The sequence below is a fragment of the Mirounga leonina genome, unplaced genomic scaffold (assembly GCF_011800145.1).
Source record: "Mirounga leonina isolate KUSES-001 unplaced genomic scaffold, KU_Mleo_1.0 Mir_107, whole genome shotgun sequence".
Classification (NCBI taxonomy): domain Eukaryota; kingdom Metazoa; phylum Chordata; class Mammalia; order Carnivora; family Phocidae; genus Mirounga; species Mirounga leonina.
This window is the reverse complement of record NW_023270233.1, coordinates 4,975,675-4,987,081: the sequence shown is the minus strand read 5'-3', so window position 1 is coordinate 4,987,081 and position 11,407 is coordinate 4,975,675. Positions and strand designations below refer to the sequence as shown.

Here is an 11,407-nt window from a genome sequence, read left to right as displayed (position 1 = left end):
AAAAATGGCTTTAAGGGCATTAAGAACAGATGTCTTTACATCTACATCCACTTTTGAAGAGAAAATCTATTTCTTTATGCTTCAAACACTGGCAACAGACTAACAGCAGAAATAAAACCTGGGACAAGATTCAAAATCATCAGAATTATAAAATCTACCTGTCGTGTTGGTGTAAAGATTCATCCCATTCCTGGTTCCACACCTCATGAAGCAGAAGGAGGTGTGGAAAGAGGGGAAGGCAGGCAAATGAAAAGGCAGGAACAATACAGCATGGTAAGCATCCAGATGCAGGAGGAGCAGTTGCCTGGATCTGAATGTGTTCCGGGAAGGCTTCCAGGAGGCGGCGATGTTCAAAGGAGGCCTGCCAGACTAAGTGGAAGTGGCCCGGATGAAAGCGTGTGGAGGAAGGTCTCCATACAAGGGAAGAGTTGTTCCCAAACTTGGTGCAAAGTCAAACCACCTGGGGATCTTTCAAAAGCACTGGTGCCTGGCTCCCACCCCCACACATCCTGTCTTAACTGGGCTGCGGGGTGTCGGGGCATCATCAGTTTCCATGCCCAGGTGATTCTAATGTGCAGCAAAACATGGGAACCCCTGGCTCACACCAGGGCGTGAGGCAAGAGCCCGTGAGTCTCTGTAAATTGGGGAGGAGGCCAGACAGTGGAATGGAAGGAAGCAGATGGGTTAAGATCCGGGGTGTAGAAAGCACAGGAGTAGGTGATAGTGGGGAGAGAGTGGGGATGGAAAAGCTGGGCAAGTCCAGGTTTCAGACTTGGGTAACGAGGTAGATGTGGTCCGTTTTCTGAGATGCAGGACACAGAAGGAGAAAGAGGTATGCACAGAAAGACCTGATGCTTAGAGGTGATGCATGCTTATTACAGGGAAGTTTGTCTCAATAAATAGTAACCCTGGCCGTGGTCAAGGTCACCATCACCATCATCACCATCATCATCCTGATCTGATTCAGAGGCTGCTTAAAGCCCTCATGGCCGCAGGGATTAAAGCAGTGATGTCGCCCTCTAGTGTCAATGAAGACAGACATAATTCCTGGCCTCATGGATTTCTCAGCTTGGCAGGGAAAATGCACTTTGAACAAGTGTGATGGGCCAGGATGTTAACAAGAAGGAAAGTATAGGAAAGCTATTAGAGTATAGGACAAAGATAGCTAGCCTGGGTGAGCATCTAGGAAGTTCTTGAAGGCTAGTCTATCATTTAGGGTTAAGGGTTCTACTAGAGCCCAAACGACAGTGCCTCAAATAAGAGAAGTTTTTTGTTTTGTTTTCTTTCTCTTTTTCATGTAACGGCCCTGGGCTCTGCCATCCACAACATGTGACATCCCTCTCTGGATTCAGGAGGGCAGCCCCTGCCTTTGCCATCCTCAGCCAGTAGGAGGGGGGAGTAGAAGTGAAGGGCAATCAGCTCCCTCTTTAAAGATGAGTCCTGCATCCTGCAGTTATATGTATATACTTATATATCGCTCCTGCCCACATCCCACGGCCAGATCTGAATCGTGTGACCACCTCTAGCTTGGAAGGGAAGCTGGGAAATGTAGTCGTTAGCTGGGCAGCCAGGTGACAGCTAACGCTCAGGGAGGGTCTATTGCTAGAAGGAAGAAGGGGGAAGTGGTCCTGAAGGATGGGTGGCAGTCATACCTGGTAAAGGAGTGGGGTGATTTTCCTCTTAACCCTGAGAGGGAGCCATCGAAGGTTTTCCAACAGGAAGCGCATAGTCAGATGTGTTTTTAAAAGAACGGAGTGGAGGGGGGCAGCAGATAAGACAGTGGGTAGTGAGGAAGTTATTGCTGAAAATCTAATGATAATGATGACCTGGACCCAGTGGGGATGGACAGAGGGCATATGGATCCAGGCACATATTTGGCCAATTGAAAAAATGTTTATAACAAAGTGTGACAAAAACTATATGGGATTCCAACCTGAGTTGAAGACACATAACATCTTTATTCATCCCTGCTTTCCGATGGTTAGGGGTCTTCAGAATCCCTCAGCCTCGTGACGTCATTTTAGTGAAACGAAATGCGAGTAACCCCAGTTGATATCATGAGGGCCAGTCAGCAGTAATTTTTAGAAGAACCAACCCTGTAACGGGGTCAGGCTATGCTCCCCAACTCTGAGGTGAGCGGGGGAGGGGACATGTTACAGGTGATCTCAGGTGGTCCAGCCCAGAGTCAAGATTAATGGTCAAGAAGGCCATTTGGGGCCAAGGGCATGCACTTGGAAGCAGCCAGTTGGCCCCCGAGGGGCAACGCCATCACCACTCTGGAAGCTTCCACCCGCGCACTGCGCTCGCAGAGCTGGCTTCTGGGAACTTGGCAGACACAGAGACATCCACCAGCGAGCTTCATGGTTGTCCTTTTGGGAACTCAGTCCCATGAGAGCAAAAACCTCTGCAAAAGAAGAAAAAGGCAGAGCCTAACAAAGCCCAAGCAGCAAAAGGACCATTTGCAAAAGAGGATCTGACAACGGGAAGAAGCTAGCCAGGAGCTAATTCCCCCTGGAAACGCTCTTATCCCTGTGAGGTTCTGGCATAAAGCACGACGGCGGCCTCCCGTGGAGCTTCCCTTTGAGGAGAGCGAGCGGAGAGCTCTGCTTGAAGAGGTGGTCCCTCCAAGGCCAAGGCTGGAGAGCGTGAGATGGAGAGGGAGGGAGGCCGTGGGGCCCATGCTGGGGGCCCCGCAGGAAGCTGGGCAGAGCTACACACAGACGCCCCCGAGCGGGACACCAGCGTGTGCCCCTTTGACAGAGAAGGGCCAGATCACACAACACCGTCTCCAGCTCCAGCCCCTGCAGGCCGGCACCCTGACGTTGCCAAGGTGTGCGTTTAAGACCTAGAGTGCAGGCAGCTGTGCGCGGAACACCCTGCCCTTTAGAGCCCAAACCAGTGGGATTCAAGCCAACCTGTCACAGAATGAGGCATGCCATGCATAAATGTGTTTAAGAAAAGGGGCACCTGGATGGCTCAGTCGGATGAGCATCCGACTCCTGAGTATGAGTGGAGCCCCACATAAGGCTCTGTGCTCAGCCGGGAGTCTGCTTCTCTCCCTCTCCCTCCGCCCCGCCTCCTGTTCACATGCTCACTCACTCTCTCTCTCTCTAAAACAAATAAATAAATCTTAAAACAAAACAAAACCCCAAAAATGGCCATTTGGCCCCAAGAGCACATGCTGGTGTTTCTTTCCCCAACAAAGTGGCACTTGAGGGGTGCTTGAAGGACCAGTAGGGTGACTGCAGACAACATGTCCCAGAAAGGACATTCAAGGCTCTCTCCCCCAGCGACCTCCACTCTTTCCAGCCTCATCTCTGGAGAGGGAGATGGATGTTCCCATCATCTTAATACGGAAACTTAGCTTTAGTGTTTCTTACCTTTCTCTGTCACACTGGAAGGATGAACTGCCAATAGGTTTTTCACTTCCTAGGAAGATCTGAAGATTAAAGTCTCCATGCCCTTGGGGAAAGCAGAATGATCTCTTTGGTGCCTGGTGTTCTAGGCTTTACCAAAGTTACCATGAAAGAGCGAGAAGCATGGTGAGGTTTGGAAGAAGGGGCTGTGTGTTTACAGAAGCAGAACTTCCTTAAGAGGACGGGGAGGAGGGAGGACTGTGGGGCCAGGAGAAGTGAGCATTCAGTCCCTGTCCCTGGCGGGGGCCTGGGAGGGATGACCCCGGGGTGGGGGAGGCAGTGCACTCTGCAAGGATGGGTCACTGGACCCGATTCCCAGTAAGCCCCAAATTCTCAGGTCGCAGGCATGCATCAGAAGGGACAGTCCCCTGGCGTCAAGGACCCTGCAGAAACAGGGAGAAGAGACCTCTCCAGAGTGACATGTGTGCATGAATGACCAACAAAGGCCCCAGCCCAGATGCCTTGGCACTATGGAGAGCCCCAGGGTAGGGCGGTCAGGGGGGCCCCGGGAGAAATAAGATTGACTTTCCCTGTCAGCTCAACAAGGTTGAGGTGATTTCTAGAGAGGTTTTAGAGAATGAGAGAATAAGGAAATGGGATCCTTCTGGCACCCCTGGCTGTATGAACTGAGATTTATGCTTAACTTACCCCCTACTCCTTTCTGTCAGAACCCTCGGCTCCAGCCAGCCTGGTGTGGCCTTTCTGTCCAGATGGGGGTTCATTCCATGTCCCCTCCTCCATTACTTCTAAGGACCACTCAAGGAGCAGCACCCCCTCACTCCCTGCAACCCCCAAAGGCCTCTCCCTCCCTTCTCTGAAGCTCGAAGCTCACTCATGGTGTCACCCATTTGAGAGATGCGTATGGAGAGTGCTCTGGTTCTGCTGGGACTTGGCTCCCCAACTTGGCCAAGAGCTTCAGGAAGGTAGAGACGTGGCCCTTTCTCCTAACCCTGGGCTGATCATTGGAGCCCCTGCCCGGCCGAGAGACCTGCAGGGCCCGGGGCTTGGCCCTTTCACCAGAGGCTCCCAGCCCTGGTCCGCCTCTCTTCGCCTCATCATGCGGACTCACTGCTGCTGCGCATGCCAGCACCCCGTCTGTAAGACCCAGGCCTGCCTCTGGGGGAGCCTGCTACCCAACCAGCAAGTGGGTATTGTGGTGGCCCTCCTAGGACAAGCCTTGCCTACCTACTTCCTCCTCTGCCTGCCATAGATGGGCAGATTTTGCTGGAGCCTGATGTTGACAAATGGACCCGTTTTGTGTTAAGAGCCTCTGAGCTCTGTGTGCACCAGGACCCCAGCAGATGTAAACACTGGCGGCCTCTCTTCCTTGGCTAAATAAACTGCAGGCTTCCAGAACAAGCCACTGCCCCAGCACTCACGGTGTTTAAAAAAAGTTTCAGCTCACTCCAGCCCATGCTCTTGGCAGAGGCCAGTTCTCCCTCTCCCGGCTGAATGTCCCAGACTCTGGGCCACCGATGTGCAGGCCAGGGAGCAACAGGGACAGAGCTCGTCTCCTAAAGGGGCCAGCCTGGGCCCCTCTGCTTCATGGACAAAGGATAGCTATGCACGAGGAGTAAATCCTAAAGCCCTGCCCGAGCTCCGAAGACATGTTCTTTTTGTTTTGTTTTGTTTTGTTTGTTTGTTTTTTTATTCTTATGTTAATCCCCATACATTACATCATTAGTTTTAGATGAAGTGTTCCATGATTCATTGTTTGTGCACAACACCCAGTGCTCCATGCAGAATGTGCCCTCCTCAATACCCACCACCAGGCTAACCCATCCTCCCACCCCCCTCCCCTCCAGAACCCTGTTTGTTTTTCAGAGTCCATCGTCTCTCGTGGTTCGTCTACCCCTCCGATTTCCCCCGCTTCATTCTTCCCCTCCCACTACCTTCTTCTTCTTCTTTTTTTTTTTCTTAACATATATTGCATTATTTGTTTCAGAGGTACAGATCTGAGATTCAACAGTCTTGCACAATTCACAGCGCTTACCAGAGCACATACCCTCCCCAGTGTCTATCACCCAGTCACCCCATCCCTCCCACCCCACCCCCCACTCCAACAACCCTCAGTTTGATTCCTGCGATTAAGAATTCCTCATATCAGTGAGATCATATGATACATGCGAAGACATGTTCTTTTTGTTTAAAGTTTAGATCCTGTGAAAATAAGAATGTTACTCCCTTCACCCCTGACACAAGGATATTTTAAACTTTTTTTTGGTATTCGTTATTCATTAATTCACCTGACATTCACCCCCTCCACTCCAAGTTGCCTCAAAGCCCACATGAGTGCTCATCCCATTCATTTAAAGCTTTCATACCTATGTCTGTATATGCTAGATATAGACAGATGATAGATGATAGATGATAGATAGATAGATAGATAGATAGATAGATAGATAGATGATAGATGATAGATAGATAGATGATAGATAGATAGATAGACTTCCTCAGCCCTTATCCCTGAGTCATATTTTATATTTAATCCATCATTTTCATTCAACTAACATTTATAGGGCCCCAGGATGGGCTGGCCACTCTCCTAGACACTGGACATAAGACACACTCCAGGCCACCCATGTGACAGGGAGCTGACCATAGGCCTTGAGAGAGAGGAGGCAGAGAGGCCAGTGGAGGCTGTCGCAGGCAGAGGCAATCAGAGTTGGGGACCCAGCTCCCAGGCAATGGGGTCTGGGGCAAGTCTTCCCCCTCTTGGGGCTCCCAGCCTCTCCTCCAAATAAGGAACTAGATCGGGGATCCTCTTTGAATTTCATGGACCAAGAAGAAAATCAAAAACCTAACTGCTGGAACCGTAGAGGTCACCAAGATTTTATTCCATGGTGTAAGGAATTTTGGAGAAAAAGGAAAGTCAGCCTACCACCTGCCATCTGCCATCACATTATTTCATAAAGGAAAGGACATTTTAGCCCCAAAGCAGGAAGGGTTAGTCTCAGAACAACAGCGGGGCTTGTAAACCGGATTCACTTAGCTGAATCAACAGCTCACTGCCTTGTCATTGCTGTCCTCATTCTGCCCCATCCAGGTGACCCCGGGCTGCCTAGATGCCCCGCATGACCCACTAACATCCCGCGATGCTGCGTGTGACCTGCTGGAGCCGTGACCAGGTGGCCAAAGCCCAGCCCAGTCTCCAGGTCGAAGACTTGGTCAGATGACTTCCAGTGACGTCTCTCCAACACTGAAGGGGTGTCCAGCCCACATCGCTTCCTGGAACCCCCTTTTCTGTCCCATCCACTTGCCTCATCCCCACAGCTGTCCGTCTCTCCTTCTCCTCCGGACACCCTGGAAAGTCATCCCTTTCCCACCCCTAGCCTTCAAGCCTCCAGCCTGGGGCCAGGGGGCACGAAGCACGAGGAGCACACACCAGCACACGTCCCATGTCACGGGAGAGGCTGCTGGTCCGCCGTGGGGGACATGGTCCTGTGCTTCCCAGACCCCCTGCGAGCCCGTCTGGCCTGCTCTCTGAGACTGTCAACTGTGACCGGCTTCAGACATCATCTCGGCTGCAGAGAGCTGCCTTGTCCAAGGTCTTCTTGGGGCGCCTACGGGCAGTGATTGCTGGCCGGCCACCTTTGCCCAGCACAAGGCAACGCTAAAGGGCCACTCTAGTTCCCAGCAACCGGCCCAGCGGGATCGAATCTCAGCGCAGCTCCTCCTCCACCCGCTCCGGATTCCCTCCCCTCCCTTCCCCAGGTGTGGCTCCCAAAGCGCCCTCTAACACCCTCTAAACACCCTGCCTCTAAAGTCGGAATCCGACTTGCTCACCATCAGTCCCGCCCATCGGCCAGAACCCATGGGCAGCCTCTCCCCCCACACGTCCTTCCCATACACAAACCTCCATGAGCAAACTGGGGGCTTCGTGTGTCCAGAGGAGCTAAAGGACCTTAGGGTTCTTTTCCTATTCTAACAAAGCCTAGCCTACCGCCCACAGGTGTGCCCAGCTGCGCCAGGTGTGTGCGTGTCCACACAGCCCCCACACACGGGGGCTCAGAAACGGCATCGCGCGGCAGCTTCACGGGGTAACCCCACCACGCACACAGGTACAGAGTGGGTGACCAAGAGTAGGTGCCCACGGACAAACCCAGAGCAGCCCCTGGGGCCTTTCTGGGGTTCACAGAAGGGGCAGTGAGCCCCATCCTTGTCCTGAGAGACTGAGATCCCTGGAGAAGCAGCAGCATCACCCGAGAACTCGCCAGAAGCGCTCTGAGTTCCGTCTTCTCCCTCCTGCTGAGCCCTGAGCAGTCTCATGTGGGGTGCGGGGGGGCCCTCTGAGACTACAACTCCCTGTCGTGCTTCTTCCGTGCCAGCCCCCGTGCTAACCAGACTCTGTGTGCATTATCTCATTTAAAACTCACAGGCACACCATGAGATGTGCACCTGATGTGTGTCCTGTCTTTGTTCAGATGACAAAGCCAAAGGGCAATAACCTTAAGAGGCTTGCCTGGAGTCACCCAGGCAGTCACAAACCCAGCCCGGCTCCCAAGCGTGTGCTCCTGATCACTTTCTAGGTGTAGCCCCCGGCCCGTGCTGGCCGAGTGTAAACACCACCCCCACACCCCAGGACGGTGCCCCATGCCAGCCCCCCTCCCCCGCCACCTCCTCTTCCCCCTGGGTCTCTCCGGCCCTGGCACCCAGTCCGAAACCTTTTCTCGAGAGAGGCAAGGCTGGGCCGTCCAAGCAGGGGGTGGGACGAGGGGCGGGAGCTAGAGCTGAACCTCATGAGCAAGCAGCACTTCAGCCAAGGCCCTCACCACCCCGCTGGGGGAGCCGCAGGGAAGGCTCCAAGGGCTGGCAGTTGGCAGAATGGTGAGCCTGTCCCAGACCACAGCCCAGCCTGCACCCCAAAGCCTGGAGCGAAGCCCGCTGAGCCGTTGACCCGTGGAATCCAAAGGCTGCTGCTGTGGGTACATCTGATCCAGAACGTTTCCGCAATGGAGGGAGGGACCTGGGTTTGAGTCCCGGCTTGTCACCCACTTACTGAGTGACCTGGGCTGGGCCCATCCCCTCTTGGAATCTGTTCTTCGTTTCTGCAGGAAAGTGGTTGACTGATGATTGGCAAGGATGTTTCCTGCTCTGAAACCGTGTCTTGGATTCTAGATTTCCATGGGACATTTGAGAAGTCTGGCCAGGACATGGGAATCTGAAGGGCGAACGGCTCTGGACCCGGCGCTCTGCACAGCCCACCTCATCTTCACGTGAGACTTGGGAGTGACCCCCTGTCTCCCCTGAGTGCCTGGCTTTGCACCCACTCCTCTGTCCCCCACATACTCCTGCACCCAGGAGGATTTCTTTCCTATAGCACATCCGGGCAGGGCACCAGGGCTCCGGAGGAGCGAGGAGTCAGGCCACGTGTCCCAGACCCGGAGGCGGCCATGGGGGCCCGTGGTGTTGTGACCGACGCCAACACCTCGTCCAGCCTTGACAGCAACACCACGGGCATCACGGCCTTCTCCATGCCCGGCTGGCAGCTGGCCCTGTGGGCCACCGCCTACCTGGCCCTGGTGTTGGTGGCCGTGACGGGCAATGCCACGGTCATCTGGATCATCCTGGCCCATCAGAGAATGCGCACAGTCACCAACTACTTCATTGTCAACCTGGCCCTGGCTGACCTCTGCATGGCCGCCTTCAACGCCACCTTCAACTTCGTCTACGCGAGCCACAACATCTGGTACTTCGGCCGTGCCTTCTGCTACTTCCAGAACCTCTTCCCCATCACGGCCACGTTCGTCAGCATCTACTCCATGACCGCCATCGCCATTGACAGGCAAGAGGGGGGCTGTCGGGGGCCGGGGAAAACGGCCTCACTGTGTTAGGGCTCAGACAGGGCTGGCGATGTGCCTGCGATCACACAGCAAGTTAAGGGCAGATCTCAGGGAACTTCCTCCCGGCCGGACTGTGATCCAAAAGTCGGCCTCTGGAAGACCGGGGGGCTGTGGAACCAAAGCAGGCCAAGTTAAGGTTACACATAAGGAGAATTTGGCACTAGACGGTTGTTCAAGGCTGGAGGGAGAGAACGGCTGTGTTTGGAGACCTTCTGGAATGTTCTTCTCTGGAGTTGATCTTTTTTTCTTTTCTTCTTTTCTTTCTTTTATTACAAGGAAATTGCTTATATTGTTTTCCTATTCCTCGATAGATGAAATGGGGGGGGAGGAATTTAATACTACATGCAGTTACCGTATAATTATAATGGGTCCAATTATCTTCCCGACGCTGTTCTCAGGGGGCTGAGGGATCAGTGTGGAGCCATCTGCCGTCCTTTTGAAGCTGGTTAGGGCAGGCAGGGCACAGTTTGGATTCAGAAGGGGACTGTGTGACCCTGGGGGAGTCTGGTTTAGACAGCAAACGAAAAGGGACACAGAAAGACATCAGGTGCGTGTGGGAGATGGAATGGGCCTGGGACCCTCAGAGACACAGACCCCTTGTCAGAATGGTTTGAGGCGGCACGAGACCTGCTGTCCCCACTGTCCCCCTCCCCCCCAGTCTCCATCCCCACTCAATTGCCCAACAACACCTAGCAGCTGGCTTCTTTGCTCTGGGCTGTATTTCTATGGAGTTTTCCTGAAGATTTCATTTGAGAACTGTATTTCTACTGGTTGAAAATGAAAAGTTCGAAAACCATTTGTCTAGGCGACGCTTCTGATTTCATACCCAGGGCAACTGAGGCTCGAGACAAGCAGGATTTCTAGCAAGTCAGGGGCAGGGCCAGGGGCCCAGAACCCAGACCTCTCTGCTCCCAGTAAGGGGCAGGCCCCTCATCATCCGACCACACCACCTCCCCCCACCAAAAGCACCTCAGTCCCACTGGATGTTTCTGCAAGTCCACCAACATTTCCTTTTCATTCACTCAACAAATATTCGAGTGTTCCCGATGTTTCAAGCACTGGGGCATATATACCAGTGGGAAGAATAGTCCTTGAAATCAGGCCTCATGGAACTTCCATTTTAAAGGGGTGGAGGTGGGGGGCGTATGGACTTGAGAGGACAGGGTGGGAGCCAGGAGACCAGGTAGGAGGCTGCCGAGTGACAATCCACGTGAGAGAGGATGGTGCTCAGAGATCGGGGTGGCAACAGTGAGAACTCATCCATTCGTTTCTTCATTCCGATGTTCCATGCCCCCTGTGTGCTGTTCTGGGCAAGGGGGAGAAAAACAGATAAAGACGCTTGCCCTGGTGAGAATTTAAATAATAAACACATGAAGAAATGGTACGCTGTATTTTGAGGTCATGAGTGCTGTGGGAAGATATCAGGGAGGGGCAAGGGGCCAGGCAGGTTGTAGGGCTAGACAGGGAGTGGGATCGGCCCTTCTGCCGGGTGGGTTTGCAGCAAAGATGGAAGGAGGAGAGGAGAGAGAGAGTGGACCCCATTAGCTCTGGGGAAGAACATTCCAGGGAGCGGGCACCGAGGCAGTAAAAGCCCATGGCAGGATCATGCCCGGTGTGTGTGAAGAGCCCCAAGGAGGGCGGTCCTCACAGAGACACTGGAAAAACTCAGGGCGCCCGGAGTCAGCACCCCCTTGTGCCCCAAGCACCGAGATGTGAACTCCCCTGTGCAGGGCAAGGACATCCTGTTGTCCTGGCCTTGTCTCAAGGTTCGGATCAATCCCAGTGAGGAAGGCCCAGGGGTCACCCAGGACCAAAGCCACTTCTGGTGGATTTAAAGGAAATAAATACATGGGACTGACTGGGTTTCAAACCCTAATCCCCCACAGCCTGCAGGCACTTCTCAAGCATCTCACTGCCTTACCAGGCCAACCACAGGGGCACAAATGACTGTCGGCCCACTTTACAGAAGAGGAAAGAGAAGCTCAAGGGGCTTAGGTTGTTTGCTCAAGATTCTACTGTTGGAATGTAGTGAAGTCAGGATTCAAATTTAAATGTTTTTTTTTAAGATTTTATTTATTTATTTGACAGAGAGAGACGCAGCGAGAGAGGGAACACAAGCAGGGGGAGTGGGAGAGGGAGAAGCAGGCT

General features: G+C 53.3%; 1 protein-coding gene across 1 annotated transcript in view; it reads left to right on the top strand.

The window, feature by feature from the left end:
* Window positions 1-8,160: 8,160 nt before the first annotated feature.
* The window catches only part of LOC118018945 (substance-K receptor), a 15,424-nt gene continuing 12,177 nt past the window's right edge, over window positions 8,161-11,407 (top strand). The window contains exons 1-2 of the mRNA XM_035017716.1: window positions 8,161-8,337; window positions 8,535-9,201. Of these exons, the coding sequence (XP_034873607.1) occupies window positions 8,810-9,201 (392 nt within the window). The 5' untranslated portion in view covers window positions 8,161-8,337; window positions 8,535-8,809. The remainder of the gene's footprint in view (window positions 8,338-8,534; window positions 9,202-11,407) is intronic.